The sequence below is a fragment of the Mobula hypostoma genome, chromosome 13 (assembly GCF_963921235.1).
Source record: "Mobula hypostoma chromosome 13, sMobHyp1.1, whole genome shotgun sequence".
NCBI lineage: Eukaryota > Metazoa > Chordata > Chondrichthyes > Myliobatiformes > Myliobatidae > Mobula > Mobula hypostoma.
This window is the reverse complement of record NC_086109.1, coordinates 77,520,648-77,541,289: the sequence shown is the minus strand read 5'-3', so window position 1 is coordinate 77,541,289 and position 20,642 is coordinate 77,520,648. Positions and strand designations below refer to the sequence as shown.

The window sequence follows — 20,642 nt, the reverse complement described above, 5'->3', positions numbered from 1 at the left end:
TGCATAGCCGCCAACCCCGGATTCGGGACGGCACCCACTGACTGACTGGACTCTCAGTAAGGTGCAATAATCAATTAGGATATATTAGGAGCTATTCACACACCTGAATCGTGGTCAAGATCAATGCATCATAAGTTTGTGCCTCAGTAAATCATTTTTCATTGATTTTTCCCACCTGATGTATCTCAAACTGCTCCAATGGAGCAAATTAAGGTTCATGTTGTTAAAGACTGTCAAGGTGACATTTAGATCTCGCCTTTCTGGCTGGAGATATTTGCAGTTTATTTTGGCTTGCCGTCTACAATTTTTAAAAGTGTCTTTTATGCTTTCCATTAAGAGTCTGGTATATATTGTTCTCTAATGCTAGATAACAATGGAAGAGTGAATATGTGGTTTTGAGAGGATTACAACGTGTCTGTGGTGCAGGATATTACTGTGTGCATGTGCACTACTTTTATGGCTGCTGAGTATCAGATCTGCCCTAGACTAGATCCAGAATCGTTTTGTGCTCTCTTAAAGATCAGATGGTATGGGAACATAGGCAGTAAATCAAGCACATCATTGCATAGCTTCCTGGCTGCAATTATGATGCCCTTTATTCTGAGGCAGTACCCTTTGCCAAGTAAACTATAACTACAAGGTAAAGAGTAGCCATTGGACCAACATGCACACAATTCTGGAGGAACACAGCAAGTCAGGCAGCATCTGTGGAGGGAAATGAACAGTCAATGTTTTGGGCAGAGACCCTTCCTAAGGATTGGAAAGAAAGGAGGCAGAACCCAGAATAAGGGTAGGAGGAGAAGGGAGGAAATTGACCTGGCAGCTGATAGGTGAATCAAGGAGAAAGATGGAAGGTAGGTAGATTGGAAGAGTGGGTTGAGGAGTGAGAAGGATGTATGAACTGGGAGATGATAGGAGGAAGATTCTAAGGGCTGACAAGATGGAATCTGGTAAGAGAGGACAGTAGGCCTTGCAATAATAAGAAGGAAGTGGGGAATCAGAGGGAAAAAGGTGTAGGTGATGTGCCAGTTATGAGAATGGGGGAGGGAGAGGAGTAAAGAGGGCAGGGGATAAGGAAAAACAAAAAGCAGGGGTGGTTACTGGAAATTTAAATCAACACTGATGCCATCTCAATGCTGGGTAATGAGACTGTTTGCTGTCAACATGATTAATGATTCTGTTGTGTACCTGTGCAGAGGTGGTCAACTATGCTGAAACACTTGCTGCCCAGACCACTCTGGAGGAGCTGTGAAGTCATCAGCAGAGATTTTGTTAAATCACTTTTATTTCTTGATTGTCACCAAAACATTCGGAAATACACAGTCTTTGGTTCTAGTCAAAATGTGACTCATCTAACTATCATTTCTTTAATCTCCTTTCTTCAGTGGGGGTGAGACCCATCATATCAATCCAGGACAATTCACTTCAGCACTTTCACTATATATCCCACCTGTTCTCCTTAATACTTATTAAATTGCATTTTGGAAGCTACTATTTGAACAGTAACTGCTGTCCTATCAAGCATCGTATTCAAAATCATTCCATACTCTGATTTTTCTGGTACTTAAACTTTGGAAACAGTACGCTACAAATTCAGACACAGCATTTAGCACTACACACATGAACATCAATTTCCTCTTTTCCACAGTGGAACCCAATGACTCGTAGTCCTAGATGAAATAGTTTCCACTCTGTGAATTAAACCCTGCTCTTACGGTCACAGATCGTGCTTGTCTAGTTGATATTTGTTCTTAAGGCATGCATGTAATGGTATCATTCCCTACACCATGCTTTGCCAAGAGCATTAGTTCACATATATGATTCTAGAGGTGAACATCAACCAACATGATGAGATGAAAATCCTTAACAAAATATTTCACCTTTCAATTCTCCACATTTAATTTCATCTGCCTCTCATCCCACCAGTCCAACAAATTGCTCCTGACTTGTTTTGATCTTCTTGCTTATTGGAATGTGTGCATGCATTTGATGTAAGCAATAATTGTACATGATCTCAAGGATTGAACTGGCTTGAAATAATTTATTTAACAAAATAGTTGTGCTAAGAGTTTTAAGCATTTTGTCATGAAATGTATGAGGTCTGAAATTTTGGGGATTTATATTATTAATTTTTAAAAATAAAATTTCTTCGAGCTTATGCTTCACATTAAGTCAAGATTCCTGCAAAAATTAGGATGAAACCTTCTTCTGCCGTTACATCATTCACAATGATTTTGAAAACAATGTTCTGTGTATAGATTACTAATTGTGTTTAAAAGTTGACTGACAGTCCATTAATATTATTAATGTTATTTTTCTCAAATCTATTTTTCCTATAGATCTTCCAGTGACTTCTCCTTTGGGTAATGCTGTTATGAAAACTTTGGAAAACTGGCAGCAGATACTTCAGGCAAAAATGGAACAGTTTGAAGGCCCACCTCCAAACTACATCAACACGTATCCCAATGATTTCTCTAATGTTGGTGGACCAGCTATTCTGCGACACAAAGCAATGCTTGAACCGGAAAACACTCCATTCAAGTAAGGGAATAACTTAAGTGTAGGCTTGGTGGGGTATGATTTTTATCAGTTAACTTCAGTTAGCACTGTCTTAATGACAGCTATGCCATGGTTAATCATCGGAATTTGTAACTCATAAGCACACAGCAGAAAATGTTTTTAAAATGATGCAGACACCCAAAGAGGTGAATATTGTATTTCCCATTACTTTTCTTTTGCATATAACACAAGTACAAGGTGAACACAACAATATCAATAACACTAGAGTAAGATTATATGATTGTGAAGACACGTCTTCCTCTTTTATTGTCATTTAGTAATGCATGCATTAAGAAATGATATTACTTACACTCAGGTTGGAGGAACAAAACCTTATATTCTGCTGGGTAGCCTCCAACCTGATGGCATGAACATTGACTTCCGCTAATGCCCCACCTCCCCCTCGTACCCCATCCGTTATTATACACACACATTCTTTCTCTCTCTCTCCTTTTTCTCCCTCTATCCCCCTCACTATATCCCTTGCCCATCCTCTGGGTCCCCCCCCCTCCCCCTTTTCCTTCTCCCTGGGCCTCCTGTCCCATGATCCTCTCGTATCCCTTTTGCCAATCACCTGTCCAGCTCTTGGCTCCATCCCTCCCCCTCCTGTCTTCTCCTATCATTTTGGATCTCCCCCTCCCCCTCCCACTTTCAAATCTCTTACTAGCTGTTCCTTCAGTTAGTCCTGACGAAGGGTCTCGGCCCAAAACGTCGACTGTACCTCTTCCTAGAGATGCTACCTGGCCTGCTGCGTTCACCAGCAACTTTGATGTGTGTTGCTTGAACTTCCAGCATCTGCAGAATTCCTCGCGTTTACGTTATTTCCTCCGGTGTGATATCACAAAACACAGGACAAACCAAGACTGAAAAAACTGACAAAACTACATAATTATAACATATAGTCACAAGCAGTGTAACAATACCATAACTTGATGAAGAAGTCCGTGAGCACAGTAAAGTTCAATGTTTCTCAAATGTCCCACATCTCATGCAGACGGGAGAGGGAAGAAAAACTGTCCCTGCCATGACGACCACAATCCGACTCTGAGTCATCCGAAAACTTGGAGCTCTGATCAGCTCTCCGGCACCGAGTACTGCACGCCATCTCTGTCCGAACAATTTGACCTCCTTCTCGGTCGCCAAAAGCAGGCAAGGCCAGGGATTTTGAGGCCTACCCTCTGAAAGATTCACGACCACACAGTAACGACAGCAGTGAAGGGGCATTTCAGAAATTTCTCCAGATGTTCCTGTGAGCTTTTACATCCATTCTCCATCAAATCAGAATTGTTCACGGCCCCTATTTAACGGATACGATATCATTTTCACCAGAGAGCTGTGCACGCATATAAAGATGTCAGTGCTATAATGATTACTAAATGTCTCCACATCCTCAGTTTTATGCACTCCTGAACCTAGGGGACTGCTAGCCTTTGGTTGTTTGAAGTTTAACTTTGGTGTTAGTGGTGATGTTCAATGGTTCCATTTAATATCAGAGAATATTATATATACACACACACACAATATACAACCTGAAATTTCACTTTCGGCAGACATCCTCGAAACAGAAGGAAAAGAAACCCATTTGAATGACAGAAAAAAACGTTAGAACCCTAAAGCTCCCAACGCGCAAGCAGCATCACCTTTCCCTCCCACCCCCCCCACTTATTCTAGCATTCCCATCACCCATCATGCAAGTAACAGCGAAGCCCTCAAAAAGAGACGTCAACAAATAGCTATTCATTCCAACATTTCAACATCCCTCAGGTTCTCCCTCATTAACGAGGGAGAGACAAATATCATTCTTTCTGCAGCGAGATGGGAGACAAACAGTCGCTATTTCAATGTTACAGTCAGTCTGAAGTATTGCTGTTGTCTGAAAATCTGTTTAATGAAGTACTTGGTGCTTCATCTGTTACTGTGAAGTTCCAGTTAAGCTTAACATTACTGGTGGCCTGGTAAAAATAATAGACCTATAATTTTATAGTTAAGCTTATGTGGACAGAAGTTGCTAACTATTTATTTTACTTCAGGTCAAGGCATTATTCTACATTCCCTGTTAAAAGGCTGTGGTACTTCCTGGTCAAACAAGAAGTTCTGCAAGACACATTTATAAGATTTATATTCACAAAGAAAAGAAAGCAAAGTGAGGTAAGTGGGCATAAGGCTAAAAGTTGTTGCCTTAAACTTTGTAGCTGTAAGTAGTATTGTAGGTTTAAGGACCAATCACAGATTTGGCATAATATAAACTATAGGATGCTTATGATGATGTGCCAGCTTATAACAATTCAGTTATAAAAGTCAGCTTAGTTATAGTTATATTTGTATATTCTTCCTCTTATGGGATGATTAGTTAAAATGAAGGACAAACATTTCCCAACTTGTTTTGACCTACTCCCACTTCGTACCATTGTAGTTATTGGATATTTTGGCAACATGATCAAATTCATTGTAGGCAAGCAAAATATCATTTCTAATGAAATGTTGGACCCCAAGGATATAATTAGTACTCTAAAATGAGAGATTCTGCAGATGCTGGAAATACAGAGCAACAAACACAAAATGCTGGAGGAACTCAGTAAGTCAGTCAGCATCTATGGAGATGAATAAATAATTGATATTTTGGGTCGAGACCCTTCTTCAGGATTGGAAAGGAAGAGGAAAAATACCAGAATAAAAAGGTGGGAGGAGGGGAAGGAGGACTAGCTAGAAGGTGATAGGTGAAGCCAAGTGGATGGGAAAGGTAAAAGGCTAGAGAAGAAGGAATCTGATAGAGGAGAGTGGACCATGGGAGAAAGGGAAGGAGGAGGTGGTAATTGGTAGGTGAGGAAAAGAGATAGGAGATCAGAGTGGGGAATAAGAGAAGAGGGAAGGGTGAAGTGAAAAATAATACCTGAAGGAGAAATTGATGTTCATTCCACCAGGTTGAAGGCTACCTAGACAGAATATGAATATTCTAATGCAGTTTTTATTCTTCATAATTGTAGTAAAGCATTTGACGCATTTGAGCAACCCAGGAATTTTTTGTTTAGTTTGTGGGACTCAATGCTTCTTGAAGTTTCCAACAAAATTTTGAGGCTCCTGGCAGTGTTCAACCTCAGAAACTTCCATGTGTATTTAGTAAAAGTCCGTGGATTTCTTCCTGATGATATAGTCAGGATGTAGGTAATTTACACTTGAAAATCATAAAAGCTTGGAAACTGCATTGTTAATATGTGTGTTGGGGGGGGCGGGTAAGTTGTGCAAATATACTCCTTTTTTATCATCATATATTTACTTAAACCTAGCAATTCTGCATTCATAATGGTATCTGCTACTAGCCCTAAATTAAATGTTAGTAATCCCTTTTAAGTAAAAAGAATTGAGCAGTGTGACTTCATTACTGAAAAACAACCTGTAGTAGGAGTTGGGTAATTGTGCTCTATGCTGTGAAGCAGACCCTTACTAAGATCAATTGTTATCCTTGATCAATGTTATGGTTACAAATTTTAGCTATACCAGTATTGGAAGCACTTGAAAATGGGCTCCACTCTCAAATGGAGGCATAGGAAAATTCGCATTGCAGGGTTTCAGCCCAAAATATGGACAATTCCTTTATCCCCATAGATGCTGCTCGTACTGCAAAGTTCTGCCAGCAGATTGTTGCTGCAGGTTCCAGCAATTGCAGTCCCTTCTGTCTTCAAAAGAAAAATTGTTATCTATTTCATCCAATTATAAATATTCCTTTAAACCTTAAAGAGTTGAATATGTGTGATTATATTTGATGGGAACAGAAATTGTGCATTTCTGTTCCTTCATGGCCACAGTTCTGCCAGTAACATCTCAAACAGGAGAAAATCTTGCAGATGTGGAAATCCAAAGCAACACACACACACAAAATGTTGGAGGAACTTAGCAGAGCAGGCAGCATCTGTGGAAAAGGGTAAACAGTTGACATTTCGGGCCGAGATCCTTCATCAGCACTGGTGAAGGATCTTGGCCTGAAATGTCAGCTGTTTATTTTTTTTCCATAGATGCTGTCTGACAGGCTGAGTTCCTCCAACATTTTATGTGTGTGTCTAAAGAGTTATGTATTAAGAGTGAATGAGGCACCAGAGAAATGTTAGTGTTAGTAGAGTTCTGCCATTAGGAAAGAAAAGTAACATGGACAAACTAGGGTTGAGTGTGCCAGAAATTAAAATTATTATTGGGTAACCATAGTTGTTGAAACAAATGCAAAGTTAATATCTTGTGCCATCAGAATTATCATTTTCCATTTTTATATAAAAAAAAAGCATTGGCAAGAAACCAAGTCAGTAATATTTTTTTGCTAAAGTTAGTTTTCTGTTTGGTTTATTATTAGTGAAAGGAAATGCACATTAAGTTGGAGTGATTTTCCAACCCTTAAATAAGTTAGGCACATCATCAGTGTATTGCTTGCTTTCTTGTTTTATTGTCCTGGCAGTATTGTTCATTTAGGCTTCTTTATATCTAAAGTCTGTAAGAAATCTCTTCAGAAATAAAAGAAAATTCTATTGTACCCAAATCTGGTTACAATTTTAATTTTTACAGAGACCTCAAATAATTCTCAATCTCTCTCATTCATCTTATTTGCAAACTGCTATCTCCTATAAAAAGGTTGAAAAACTATAATGTTTTTTGGTCATAAAGTTCTTCATGAAATTTCTTTTCATAACTTCAGTGTATGCAGACTGTTGATTGCATTTTACTTTTAAAATTTGTATTCATTTAAAGCTTTGCAAATTTCATCTAATGGCAAATTTAAAAGATTGATTAGCCGTTTTTGTGAAATGTCAAGTCACCAATCAGTAATGTCAATACACTATTGCTGCCGTTGGTGATGCAATACTACCAGGTTTTCATTTTTTTTTAATTCAGTAAGAACATTTTATTCATTTTCATTTTTTTTATTTCTGTGCATGTGTATTGTGCTGTGACTGTGTGCTGTGTTGTGTAGTCAGTAGAAGACCATGTGGAGCAAGTCAAACAAAACTACATCAGGGAACATCGTGGAAGCAACAAGGTAGTATTCCTTTCCCACCCCCTTTGCACTTAGCAGCTGTTGTAATTGCGCTAGCTTCAACATCTTGTTTAATGGTTGTGGAGTAAACTATTGTGCACATGCAAAGCTCTATCTCATTGTGACGGTGGAAAATGCAATGCAAACATGTTATTCATTCTATGTGATTTCAAAAGGGTTACATGGATCTATGCACAGCTAGTTGCTGCTTCGCTAAAACCATTAAACAGTTGGCAAGGCTGGTGATTCTTTTAACTTATTGCTGAATATTTTATTTCCAAATTTAAAAAGGCAAGCAACATCATTGGTACAGGATTTGTGCATTAATATCGTTGATATCTTGATCTGACACTATTATATGGAGTATTTGTCTTTAGGTTGAAGCAGATATGGGATACCCTGGTGGAAAATCAAAGATTATTCATAAAGATTCTGATGCCATCATGGCATTTGCAATTAATAAGGTAAGAAAACAGAGTGTTTTATAATTTTCTCTATCTCCAAAAACATAAAACTTTACAAACAAATGATATAACCTTTACACTTGGATGTTTTTCTATGTTTTCCTTCCTCTTCGCATGGCCATGTCTAAATGACATCCACATCTTCCTGTGGAAGCCATTGGTTCTAGGTTATGACAGGTACCCAAATATTTTTATATTGCACATATTACATGATGTGCTCACATATGTGTACTGGATTTGAATCTTCCAAGTGCCTTTTAACTGTTTGGTAAGATTAGCTAAGTTGCTGAAACAACCAGGTGAAAAATTGTCTTGAAAACATCTTAAGGCTGCTCCACCATTCTCAAGCATAATTATGACATGGAAGCAAAAGGTACAGAAGTCAATGAGAAAGGAAGTTGAAAGATAATAAGGCGGTAGTGTTGGCTTTTGATAATGTGTGTTTTGTCTCTCCAGTTAACAAAATGCAGTATATTTGAGCATAGCCTCCGAGTTTGGCAATACTTAGGGTGTCAGGATTGCAGGCATTTAATCTGTGGTATGTGTTATGAGATCGTTTAGCTATTGCGAACTACTTGTGCTGAGCATCTAATCTAATTCTGGTATCACTTAGCTCCTTTTATATACATCTGAGCTGCAATAAATTCTTGAAATGAGTACTGGCATTAGTCTTGCAGGAAGGGATTTGTGGATGAGGGAGGCTTTTAGGGAAAGGATGGGAAATTCATGGAAGGGCATCTGGACAAGGGAGGAGACTAGAATGGGATAGTGAGGTAAGTGTATGAAAGAGTTATGGGCTAGAGCATGTGACTTGGTAGTCCACACATTTGTTTACATTAGTCCACACATTGATCTCCATTTATTTAAGGACTTGACCTTTGACCAGAACTTCCCTCTGTCCATCCTATGTGATAGTTGGTATGCAGTGGCTGCTTCATAATTTTAAAAAAATAGAAAATGCATCTATCATCCTCAAAATGCTAGAATACATCCTCTTCCCTTGGATCACCCAAGGAGGTGGTATCAGTTTTGTGGTAATAGATATAAATGATGAACATTTTAACATCCATTGTTTCAGTTAGATGTGCTGTCTGTCTGAGGAAGTTAAAAACTAGTTGATTTTAGATTCTTTTTCAGGACTTGTTTTCCAAAAGAGGCAATATCCTGCTTTTGGCATAACGCATTTATTTTTGTAGGACTTTGTTTTCAACAGAACTATTGTATTTCTTTTTATACTTTCAATCTGTCTTGTGTTCCCTTTTCTGCAGTGGCATTCCCACATATGTTTTCAAACACTGATTACTTAGGTCAGGGGTTCCCAACCTGGGGTCCAGGAATCCCTCATTTTTAATGGTAAGGATCCATAGTATTAAAAGGGTTGTGAACTCCTGACTTGGATATTCTTTTATTTTAGTTTTCTTTTGTTCCTTTAACACCATGGCCCTTTTAACTTCTTTTGTGTAGGTAGTTTGTAGACCATTCAGTCTTCAACCTCTGGGAAAATGGCATTTAAACTTTTAGGATTTTAATTCCTGGTTTAAAAAAAACATTTAGACACAGAAGTATTAAACTGCAGTTTCTCTTTGCACATGTTCACTTTCTTCAAGGGGCACTGTTGCCCTTAACACTTTTGAAGTTGCCTTGGGTAGGAGAGTTTTTTTAAAATCAGAAATCTGAAAGAGAAACTCATTCTAGCCTGAGCAGCCTCTTGGTGCTATGGGTGATAAGCAGGGAAAGGGAAAGACATGTAACACTAATTCTATTATAAAGCACAGTTGGTCAGGCTTCCCAGGCCTTTGAATCCTGGCAAGGTGGAATGAGCCCAAAGTGACTGAAGTTGCAAGTCACTTTGTAGCACTGCTTGTGCACTCTTCCCTCCAGTACATCTACCATGCTCTTCTCCTGACTTAGTACCTTTTGCACTATTCAGCAAGTCCGACCGGACCAAGGATCAACCTGTCAATTATGCAACTTCAGATGGGAAACTTGCAGAAGGAAAATAATTACAAGTTGTTTGGGGAAGATGTACTTCTGGTTTTCCTGGTGTAGATACTCTACAGTCCTTCTACTTTTGCATTAATACTTGGGTCAATATTTTCAGTAACTTTCAGGTTAATAGCATTTTTCATATCTATATTGATTTGCCTATCTGCCTAAATATCATTACTACTTAATTTATTGAGAAAATTTTCTTCTGAGCTCTTAGTTTAGTTTCCTTGGTGTGAATTTTGTTTTCTTTTTCTCTTCCCTCAAAAGGCAAATTCCAATGAGATAGTCCTGGCTTCAACACATGATGTGCAAGAACTTGATATATCTGCAATTCTAGCTGCTCAGCCTTTTACATGGATTGGTGAAGATTCAGACAGAGATTCTAGAAGGTTCTAAACTTAAAGTTTTAGAATGTTTTTTATAGCCATGAATTCGTATGGCATTGAAACAGACCCCTCGGCTCAACTTGTCTATGCCAACCAAGGTGTTAAATTTCACGTTCAAGTTTAATTGTCAACCATACACATGAATGCAGCCAAACGAAATAGTGTTCCTCCGAGGCCAAGTTGCAAAACACATTACCAACAGTCATACACAGCACAAGGTACATATAGCATATATAATTACAATAACAAAAAAAACATACAGTCACACAAAAAAATGCCCAGATCCCTGATTGTCTTGGCATGTAGATTAATAGTGCATGGTATGTTGTCCTGGAACCATGTTTCTGCAAGAGCAGGAGTGCAGCAGTTCTTATGATGCACTAGTGCAGCTGCAAACGAACGCAATCCAGAGCGAACACTAGAGCGCAGCACCAATGGGAGGGACCAGCGCCCAACCCAGCTAGGACTCCTGCACGTCTGCTGGATCCCTGCTCTCTCCCACACCCTCATGTCTCCTCCCCTGGCAAACTTGCGGCATGAGGGCCTGGTTCACGCAACAACCGAGGCCACACAGCTCCCCCCCTCTATTTATCTCGGCAATGAACCAGTGAATCAGACTTGCATTCAGGTGTCTTCCTGAATTTGTCCCATTTGCCCTAATTAGGCCCGTATTGCCTTTATTATCCCTATATCTGTACAAATGTTTTTTTAAACATTATAGTCATAGTCATGCTTTATTGATCCCGGGGGAAATTGGTTTTTGTTACAGTTGCACCATAAATAATAAATAGTAATAGAACCATAAGTTAAATATTAATATGTAAATCATGCCAGTAAATTATGAAATAAGTCCAAGACCAGCCTATCGGCTCAGGGTGTCTGACCCTCCAAGGGAGGAATTGTAAAGTTTGATGGCCACAGGCAGGAACGACTTCCTATGACGCTCTGTGCTGCATCTCGGAGGAATGAGTCTCTGGCTGAATGTACTCCTGTGTCCACCCAGTACATTGTGTAGTGGATGGGAGACATTGACCAAGATGGCATGCAACTTAGACAGCATCCTCTTTTCAGACAACCACCGAGAGAGAGTCCAGTTCCATCCCCACAACATCACTGGCCTTACAGATGAGTTTGTTGATTCTGTTGGTGTCTGTTACCCTCAGCCTGCTGCCTCAGCACACAGCAGCAAACATGGTAGCACTGGCCACCACAGGCTCGTAGAACATCCTCAGCATCGTCTGGCAGATGTTAAAGGACCTCAGTCTCCTCAGGAAATAGAGACGGCTCTGACCCTTCTTGTAGACAGCCTCAGTGTTCTTTGACCAGTCCAGTTTATTGTTAATTCGTATCCTCAGGTATTTGTAATCCTCCACCATGTCCACACTGACCCCCTGGATGGAAACGGGTCACCGGTACCTTAGCTCTCCTCAGGTCTATCACCAGTTCCTTAGTCTTTTTCACATTAAGCTGCAGATAATTCTGCTCACACCATGTGACAAAGTTTCCTAGCGTAGCCCTGAACTCAGCCTCATCTCCCTTGCTGATGCATCCAACTATGGCAGAGTCATCTGAAAACTTCTGAAGATGACAAGACTCTGTGCAGTAGTTGAAGTCCGAGGTGTAAATGGTGAAGAGAACGGGAGACAAGACAGTCCCCTGTGGAGCCCCAGTGCTGCTGATCACTCTGTCGGACACACAGTGTTGCAAGCACACGTACTGTGGTCTGCCAGTCAGGTAATCAAGAATCCATGATACCAGGGAAGCATCCACCTGCATCGCTGTCAGCTTCTCCCCCAAAAGAGCAGGGCGGATGGTGTTGAACGTACTGGAGAAGTCAAAAAACCATGACCCTCACAGTGCTCACTGGCTTGTCCAGGTGGGCGTAGACATGGTTCAGCAGGTAGACGATGGCATCCTCAACTCCTAGTTGGGGCTGGTAGGCGAACTGGAAGGGATCTAAGTGTGGCCTGACCATAGGCTGGAGCAGCTCCAGAATAAGTCTGTCCAGGGTCTTCATGAAGTGGGAGGTCAATGCCACCGGTCTGTAGTCACTGAGGCCGCTGGGGCACGGCGACGAGGGACGAGGCAGGGCGTCTTCCACAGTACAGGAACACTCCGGAGCCTCAGGCTCAGGTTGAATACATGGCGAAGTACTCCACGTAGCTGAGGGGCACAGGCTTTGAGCACCCTGGTACTGACACCTTCCGGTCCTGCAGCCTTGTTTGGGTTGAAACGTTTCAGCTGTCTTCTCACCTGTTCAGCTGTGAAGCCCACCGTGGTGGTTTTGTGTGGGGAAGGAGTATAGTCATGAGAGCAGGGTGGGGAACTGTGAGGAGGGGTAGGAGGGGAGAATGGAATATGTGTTGGTTGGGGGCCGACATCAGATGGCTCATGTGGGGGATGGGCAAGGGCCACAATGTCAAATCTGTTAAAGTTTGCCGGAACCCAGTGATGGTCCTCATCCCCCTCCAGACCTCTCTCATGTTGTTCTGCTGGAGTTTCCACTCAAGCTTCCTCCTGTACCTGTCTTTAGCCTCCCTGATCCTGGCTTTCAGGTCCCTCTGTATTGCCCTCAGCTCCTCCCTTTTTCCATCTCTAAACGCCCTCTTTTTAGCGTTCAGGATGTCCTTAATGTCCTTTGTCACCCATGGCTTGTTGTTTGAATAACAAAGGACAGTTATTGTCGGAACATAGCTGTCCACACAAAAGTTGATGTAATCAGTGATGCACTCTGTGAACCCATCAATATCCTCTCCATGTGGCTCACAGAGTGCCTGCCAGTCTGTCACCTCAAAACAACCCTGGAGCGCCTCATAACCCTCCTCCGACCATTTTCTCACTTAATGATTGTTCCTGCCACTACCACTTCCCCTGGCAGCTTGTCCCATATACCCACTGCCTTCTGTGTGGAAAGCATTGTCCCCTCAATTCACTCACCTGTGCCCTCTAATTTTGGACTTCCCTACCCTGGAGAATGATCATTTATCGTGATTTTATAAACCTCTATAAAGTCACCCTTCATCCTCCTTCACTCCAGAGAAAACAGTCTCATCCTGTCCAGTTTCTCCTTGAAGCTCATGCCCTCCAGTCTGGGCAGCATCCTGTCATTCTGCACCCTCTATAACTTAAATCACATCCTTCATATAGTATAGCAACCAGAACTGTGCACAATATTCCAAGTGCAGTTTTACTAACAGTTGTAACATGGTATCCCAACTTTTGCCCTAACTGAAGGCAAGACTTGCCATATGCTGCCTTTACTACCCTGGTTACTTAGGTCATCGTTTTCGGAGAGCTATGTACTTGTATTCCTCAGTGTCTCCATTCCGCAACACTTTCCAGACTTTTACCATTCACTGCATAATGTATATCCTGATTCCTTTGCACTTAATGTAAATTTTCATTTCAATTTATCTAAAGTTGTAATAAATTACTGATCATAATAGAATGTACAACACAGAAGTAGTCCAGATATCGTTTGTTTATGCTTTATTTGAGGCACTTTGTCTTTCCTCCCTCAACTCCAGCCAATGTAAATTCTAATTTTATTCTCTCAAGCTCTGGGTGTAGATTGTCTGTTTCCCCCTCTGAAATAAGCATCACCCTTAAAAGTAGAAAATATTATAATGTCTAAATCATTACTATCTCTTATAGTTCTGACGATCTTGAGCATCGCTCAGCGGGAAGCAGCAGCCAAACAAGTACAACTCATTTTGCATCCAGCCAGCTTTCTAGTTCATCTTCGATGCCTTGGCTAGGAAGTGGACAAACCAGCACAGGAGCCACCGTGGTATGTCAAGAGCCACATAACCTTTCTAATATTGTTAGTTTTCTTTATAAGGTTACTCATTATGACTATAACCAGTTTAGGACTTGCCTCTTCCATAACTGTTTCCAAATGTAAAGGATATTTGAGGAGGTAAACTTGAATTTTTATTTGTTACTTGCACACTGACCTCTCTTGTAACCCATATATTTAACACTGCTCTTTTTGCCTAATATATTTATAACATATTTCTTTCAGAATACCACCCCATTGTTTCCCTTTTAATCCTATGCTTGTAATTTCTTCTTGTATTTTGTCTTTTCCTCTGCAACTATAAATTGCTTCTAAACATTTGCAGAGTGAACTCCATGATTTTAAAAGCACACAAGAATACTTGAGAGTTTATTGAGCATTCATTTGTAAACTTACTTGTCGACTTTATCAATTTTGCCTCCAACTTTCACTTTGCCCTCAAACTTACCTGGTTTGTTTCCAAAACTCCCTACCCCTTTCTTGATTTCGCTGTCTCCCATCTCTGGAGACTGCTTATCTACCGATGTCTTTTATAAACCTACTGACTCTCACAGCTACCTGGACAATACCTCTTCCCACCCAGTTACTTTAAAGAACTAAGGAGATGTCCTCCTTCTAAGAAAACGGCTTCCCTTCCTTCACTATCGACATTGCCCTCAACCACATCTTTTCCATTTCGCACATGTCTGCCCTCATCCCATCCTTATGCCACCCCACCAGGGGTAGGGTTCCTCCTACCACCCCACCGGCTTCCGCATCCAGCACATAATTCTCTGTAACTTCCACCATCTCCAACAGGATCCCACCGCCAGGTACGTCTTTTACTCTCCCCCTGCCTCCCCTGCTTTCCTCAGGGATCGCTCCCTACACGACTCCCTTGTCCATTCATCCCTCCCCACAGACCTCCCTCCTGGCACTTAGCTTTGCAGGTGGAACAAGTGCTACACCTACCCCTACACCACCTCCCTCACTACCCTTCAGGGCCCCAAACAGTCCTTCCAGGTGAGGTGATACTTCACCTGTGAGTCTGTTTGGGTCATCTACTGTATTTGGTGTTTCCAGCGTGGCCTCCAGTATATCGGTGAGACCCGACGTAGATTGGGTCACCGCTTCGCCAAGCACCTACGGTCCATCCACCAGAAGAAGTAGGATCTTCCAGTGGCCACACATTTTAATTCCACTTCCCATTCCCATTCCGATATGTTAATCTATGGCCTTCTCTACTGCCACGATGAGACCACACTTTGTATTCCATCTGGGTAGCCTCCAATCTGATGGCATGAACATCAATTTTTCAAACTTCCGGTATTGACTCCCTTCACCATTTCCCCATTGCCATTTCCCCCTCTCACCTTTTCTCCTTGCCTGCCCATCAGCTGTCTCTGGTGCTCCTCCCCTTTTCCTTCTTCAATGGCCTCCTGTCCTCTCCTGTCAGATTCCTTCTTGTCCAGCTCTTTATCTCTTCCATCAATCTACTTCCCAGTTCTTTACTTCACCTCTCCTTCCCCCACCACCCCAGTTTCACCTATCACCTACCACCTTGTACTTCCTCCCCTCCCTCCACCTTCTTTCTCTGACTTATCTTTTTTTCCCATAGATGCTGCCTGGCTTGCTGAGTTCCTCCAGCATTTTGTGTGTGTTGCATGAATTACATTTAAACTGTTTTTGTTTTCTTAATTGCATAGAACATGGTCTTTTATGAAATATGGTCATAATGTGAAATACACAAAGTCGTATAGGAGAAATCAAGTGCCTCTCAAGAATTCATATTACATCCAATGAATATCTGAACCTTACATATGCAAGGAAAGACTCTGATTTGATTTTTGGGCCAGTGTTATCCACAGGATTCAGTAATCAGTATCATCATCACATTTAAAATCACTGGCATAGGTCATGAAATGAAGCAAGGAAAATGTGCAAAAAGAGAGGGGAGGGGGAAGAAAAAACGGAGGTAGTGTTCTTCGGTTCACTGTCCATTCAAAAATCTGATGATGGAGAGGAAGAAGCTGAAATGTTGAATGTTTGTCTTTAAGCTCCTATACCTCCTCCTTGATGGTAGCAATGAGAAGAGGGTATGTCCTGGGTGATGGTGGTTCTTGGTGGTTGCCATCTTTTTGAGACATCTCCTTTTAAAGGTGTCGTCAATGCTGGGGAGGCTAGTGCCCATGATGGAGGGCTGGCTGAGTTTCCAACTTCCTGCACCTTTTTCCCCTCCATAACAGACCGTGAAGTATCCAGTTAGAATGCTCTCCACGGTACATCTGTAGAAATTTGTAAGTGTCTTTGGTGACATACCAGTTCAATAACTCATAATGAAATATAGCTGTTGTCGTACCTCCTTTTGTAATTAAATCAATATGTTAGGCCTAGGATAGATCCTCCAAGATGTTGACACCCAAGGGCTTGAAACTGCTCACCATTTCCACAATGAGGACTATGTGTGTTCCCTCAACTTCCCCCTTCCTGAAGTCCCCAATCTATTCCTTGGTCTAACTGACAGTGAGTCCGATGTTGTTGCTGCAATACTACTCAACCAGCTGATCTATCTGGCTCCTGTACACCGCCTCATCACCACTTCAAATTCTGCCGACGATAGTCAGCAAATTTATAGATTGCATTTGAACTGTGCTGAGCCACACGATCATGGGTGTAGAGAGAGTAGAGCAGTGGGCTAAGCACACATACCTGAGGTGCGCCAGTGTTGATTGTCAGCAAGGAAGATATTTTATTTCTGATCCACACTGACAGTAGTCTCCCGGTGAGGAAGTCGAGGATCCAGTTGCAGAGACCCAGATTTTGGACCTTGTTGATTAGAACTGAGGGTATGATTGTGTTGAATGCTAAGCTGTAGTCAATAAACAATAGCCTGTTGTAGGTAACACACATAAAAGTTGCTGGTGAACGCAGCAGGCCAGGCAGCATCTCGGGGAAGAGGTGTAGTCGACGTTTCAGGCCGAGACCCTTCGTCAGGACTAACTGAAGGAAGAGTGAGTAAGGGATTTGAAAGTTGGAGGGGGAGAGGGAGATCCAAAATGATAGGAGAAGACAGGAGCGGGAGGGATGGAGCCAAGAGCTGGACTGGTGATAGGCAAAAGGGATACGAGAGGATCATGGGACAGGAGGTTCGGGAAGAAAGGCAAGGTGGGGTGGGGACCCAAAGGATGGGCAAGGGGTATATTCAGAGGGACAGAGGGAGAAAAAGGAGAGTGAGAGAAAGAATGTGTGTATAAAAATAAGTAACAGATGGGGTACGAGGGAGAGGTGGGGCATTAGCGGAAGTTAGAGAAGTCAATGTTCATGCCATCAGGTTGGAGGCTACCCAGACGGAATATAAGGTGTTGTTCCTCCAACTTGAGTGTGGCTTCATCTTTACAGTAGAGGAGGCCATGGATAGACATGTCAGAATGGGAATGGGATGTGGAATTAAAATGTGTGGCCACTGGGAGATCCTGCTTTCTCTGGCGGACAGAGTGTAGGTGTTCAACAAAGTGGTCTCCCAGTCTGCGTCGGGTGTCGCCAATATATAAAAGGCCACATTGGGAGCACCGGACGCAGTATATCACCCCAGCCGACTCACAGGTGAAGTGTTGCCTCACCTGGAAGGACTGTTTGGGGCCCTGAATGGTGGTAAGGGAGGAAGTGTGAGGGCATGTGTAGCACTTGTTCCGCTTACATGGGTAAGTGCCAGGAGGGAGATCAGTGGGGAGGGATGGGGGGGACGAGTGGACAAGGGAGTCGCGTAGGGAGCAATCCCTGCGGAACGCAGGGGGGGGGGGGGAAGATGTGCTTAGTGGTGGGATCCCGTTGGAAGTGGCGGAAGTTACGGAGAATAATATGTTGGACCTGGAGGCTTGTGGGGTGGTAGGTGAGGACCAGGGGAACCCTATTCCTAGTGGGGTGGCGGGAGGATGGAGTGAGAGCAGATGTACGTGAAATGGGGGAGATGCGTTTAAGAGCAGAGTTGATAGTGGAGGAAGGAAAGCCCCTTTCTTTAAAAAAGGAAGACATCTCCCTCGTCCTAGAATGAAAAGCCTCATCCTGAGAGCAGATGTGGCGGAGACGGAGGAATTGCGAGAAGGGGATGGCGTTTTTGCAAGAGACAGGGTGAGAAGAGGAATAGTCCAGATAGCTGTGAGAGTCAGTAGGTTTATAGTAGACATCAGTGGATAAGCTGTCTCCAGAGACAGAGAAAGATCTAGAAAGGGGAGGGGGGTGTCAGAAATGGACCAGGTAAACTTGAGGGCAGGGTGAAAGTTGGAGGCAAAGTTAATAAAGTCAACGAGCTCTGCATGCGTGCAGGAAGCAGCGCCAATGCAGTCGTCGATGTAGCGAAAGAAAAGTGGGGGACAGATACCAGAATAGGCACGGAACATAGATTGTTCCACAAAGCCTGTTGTAGGTGTTTCTTTTGTCCCAGGTGATCCAAGACCGAGAGGAGAGCCAATGAGATTGCATCTGTTGTAAATCTATTGTGGTGATGGGCAAATTGCAGTGGATCCAGGTCCCTGCTTGGGCAGGAGTTGATTCTAGCCAGGACCAACCTTTTTTAAAAAAAAAAAAAAAAAATCATCACAGTCAGTATGGGTGCCACTGGGCAATAGTCGTTGAAGCAGTTCACGCTGCTCTTCTTGGGCTCTGGAATGATTGTCACCCTTTTGAAGCAGTTGGGAACCTCTGACTGCAGCAGTGAGAGATTGAAGGTATCCTTGAACACCATTGCCAGTTGGCTGGCACAGGCCTTCAGAACACTGCCAGGTACACCATCAAGGCCTGACATCTTGATGTTAATTATACAAAACCCCATTTCCAGAAAAGTTGGGATATTTTCCAAAATGCAATGAAGACAAAAATCTGTGATATGTTAATTCACGTGAACCTTTATTTAACTAACAAAAGTACAAAGAAAAGATTTTCAATAGTTTTACTGACCAACTTAATTATATTTTGTAAATATACACAAATTTAGAATTTGATGGCTGCAACACACTCAACAATTGGGACAGAGGCGTGTTTACCATTGTGTTACATCACCTTTCCTTCTAATAACAATTTTTATTCATTTTGAAACTGAGGATACTAATTGTAGTAGATTTGCAATTGGAAATTTTGTCCATTCTTGCTTGGTATAAGACTTCAGCTGCTCAACAGTCCGTGGTCTCTGTTGTCTGATTCTCCTCTTCATGATGCGCCATACATTTTCAATAGGAGATAGATCTGGACTGGCAGCAGGCCAGTCAAGCACACGCACTCGGTCTACAAAGCCATGCTGTTGTAGCCCTGCAGAATGTGATCTGGCATTGTCCTGCTGAAATAAGCATGGACGTCCCGGGAAGAGACGTCGCCTTGATGGCAACATATGTCTCTCTAAGATCCTAATATACGCCTCAGAGTCAATGGTACCTTCACATACATGCAACTCACCCATGCTGTGGGCACCCCCATACCATCACAGATGCTGGCTTTTGCACCTTTCGCTGCTAACAATCTGGATGGTCGTTTTCATCTTTGGCACGGAGAACGTGACGCCCGTTTTTTCCAAAAACTAGCTGAAATGTGGACTCATCTGACCACAGCACATGGTTCCACAGTCTTTCAGTCCATCTGAGATGAGCTCAGGCCCAGAGAACTCGCCGGCGTTTCTGCATAGAGTTGATGTATGGCTTCCTCCTTGCGTAATACAGTTTCAAGTTGCATTTCTGGATGCCGCGACGGATTGTGTTGAGTGACAATGGTTTTCCGAAGTACTCCCTGAGCCCAGGTGGCTATAATTGTTACAGTAGCATGACAGTTTCTTAGGCAGTGCCGCCTGAGGGCTCGAAGATCACGCGCATTCAACAGTGGTTTCCAACCTTGCCCTTTACCCACTGAGATGTCTCTGAATTCTCTGAATCTTTTCACAATATTATGTACTGTAGATGTTAAAAGACCTAAATTCTCTGCAATCTTGCGTTGAGAAATGTTCCTTTTGAACTGACTAAAAATTCTCTCACGAAGTTTGGCACAAAGGGGTGAGCCACGACCCAACCTTGCTTGCAAAGACTGAGCCTTTGATGGACGCTACTTTTATATCCAGTCATGATACCTCACCTGCTACCAATTAGCCTGCATAATGAGGAGTCTTCCAAACCGGTGTTACTTGAATATTCTGTGCACTTTTCAATCTTATTTTAACCCTGTCCCAACTTTTGTTGAGTGTGTTGCACCCATCAAATTCTAAATTTGTGTATATTTACAAAATACAATTAAGTTGGTCAGTAAAACTATTGAAAATCTTTTCTTTGTACTTTTGTCAGTTAAATAAAGGTTCACATGAACTAACATATCACAGATTTTTGTTTTTATTGCATTTTGGAAAATATCCCAACTTTTCTGGAAATGGGGTTTGTAATTATGTTCAGCACTCACAGATTGGAATAATCCATTTT

General features: G+C 42.2%; 1 protein-coding gene across 2 annotated transcripts in view; it reads left to right on the top strand.

The window, feature by feature from the left end:
• The window catches only part of dmxl2 (Dmx-like 2), a 154,401-nt gene that overhangs the window by 118,655 nt on the left and 15,104 nt on the right, over positions 1-20,642 (top strand). The window contains exons 32-37 of one of the 2 annotated variants that reach the window (XM_063065994.1): positions 2,340-2,541; positions 4,590-4,707; positions 7,514-7,579; positions 7,954-8,040; positions 10,297-10,418; positions 14,070-14,205. In XM_063065994.1, the coding sequence (XP_062922064.1) occupies positions 2,340-2,541; positions 4,590-4,707; positions 7,514-7,579; positions 7,954-8,040; positions 10,297-10,418; positions 14,070-14,205 (731 nt within the window). The remainder of the gene's footprint in view (positions 1-2,339; positions 2,542-4,589; positions 4,708-7,513; positions 7,580-7,953; positions 8,041-10,296; positions 10,419-14,069; positions 14,206-20,642) is intronic. The other variant, XM_063065995.1, reaches the window with a different exon arrangement.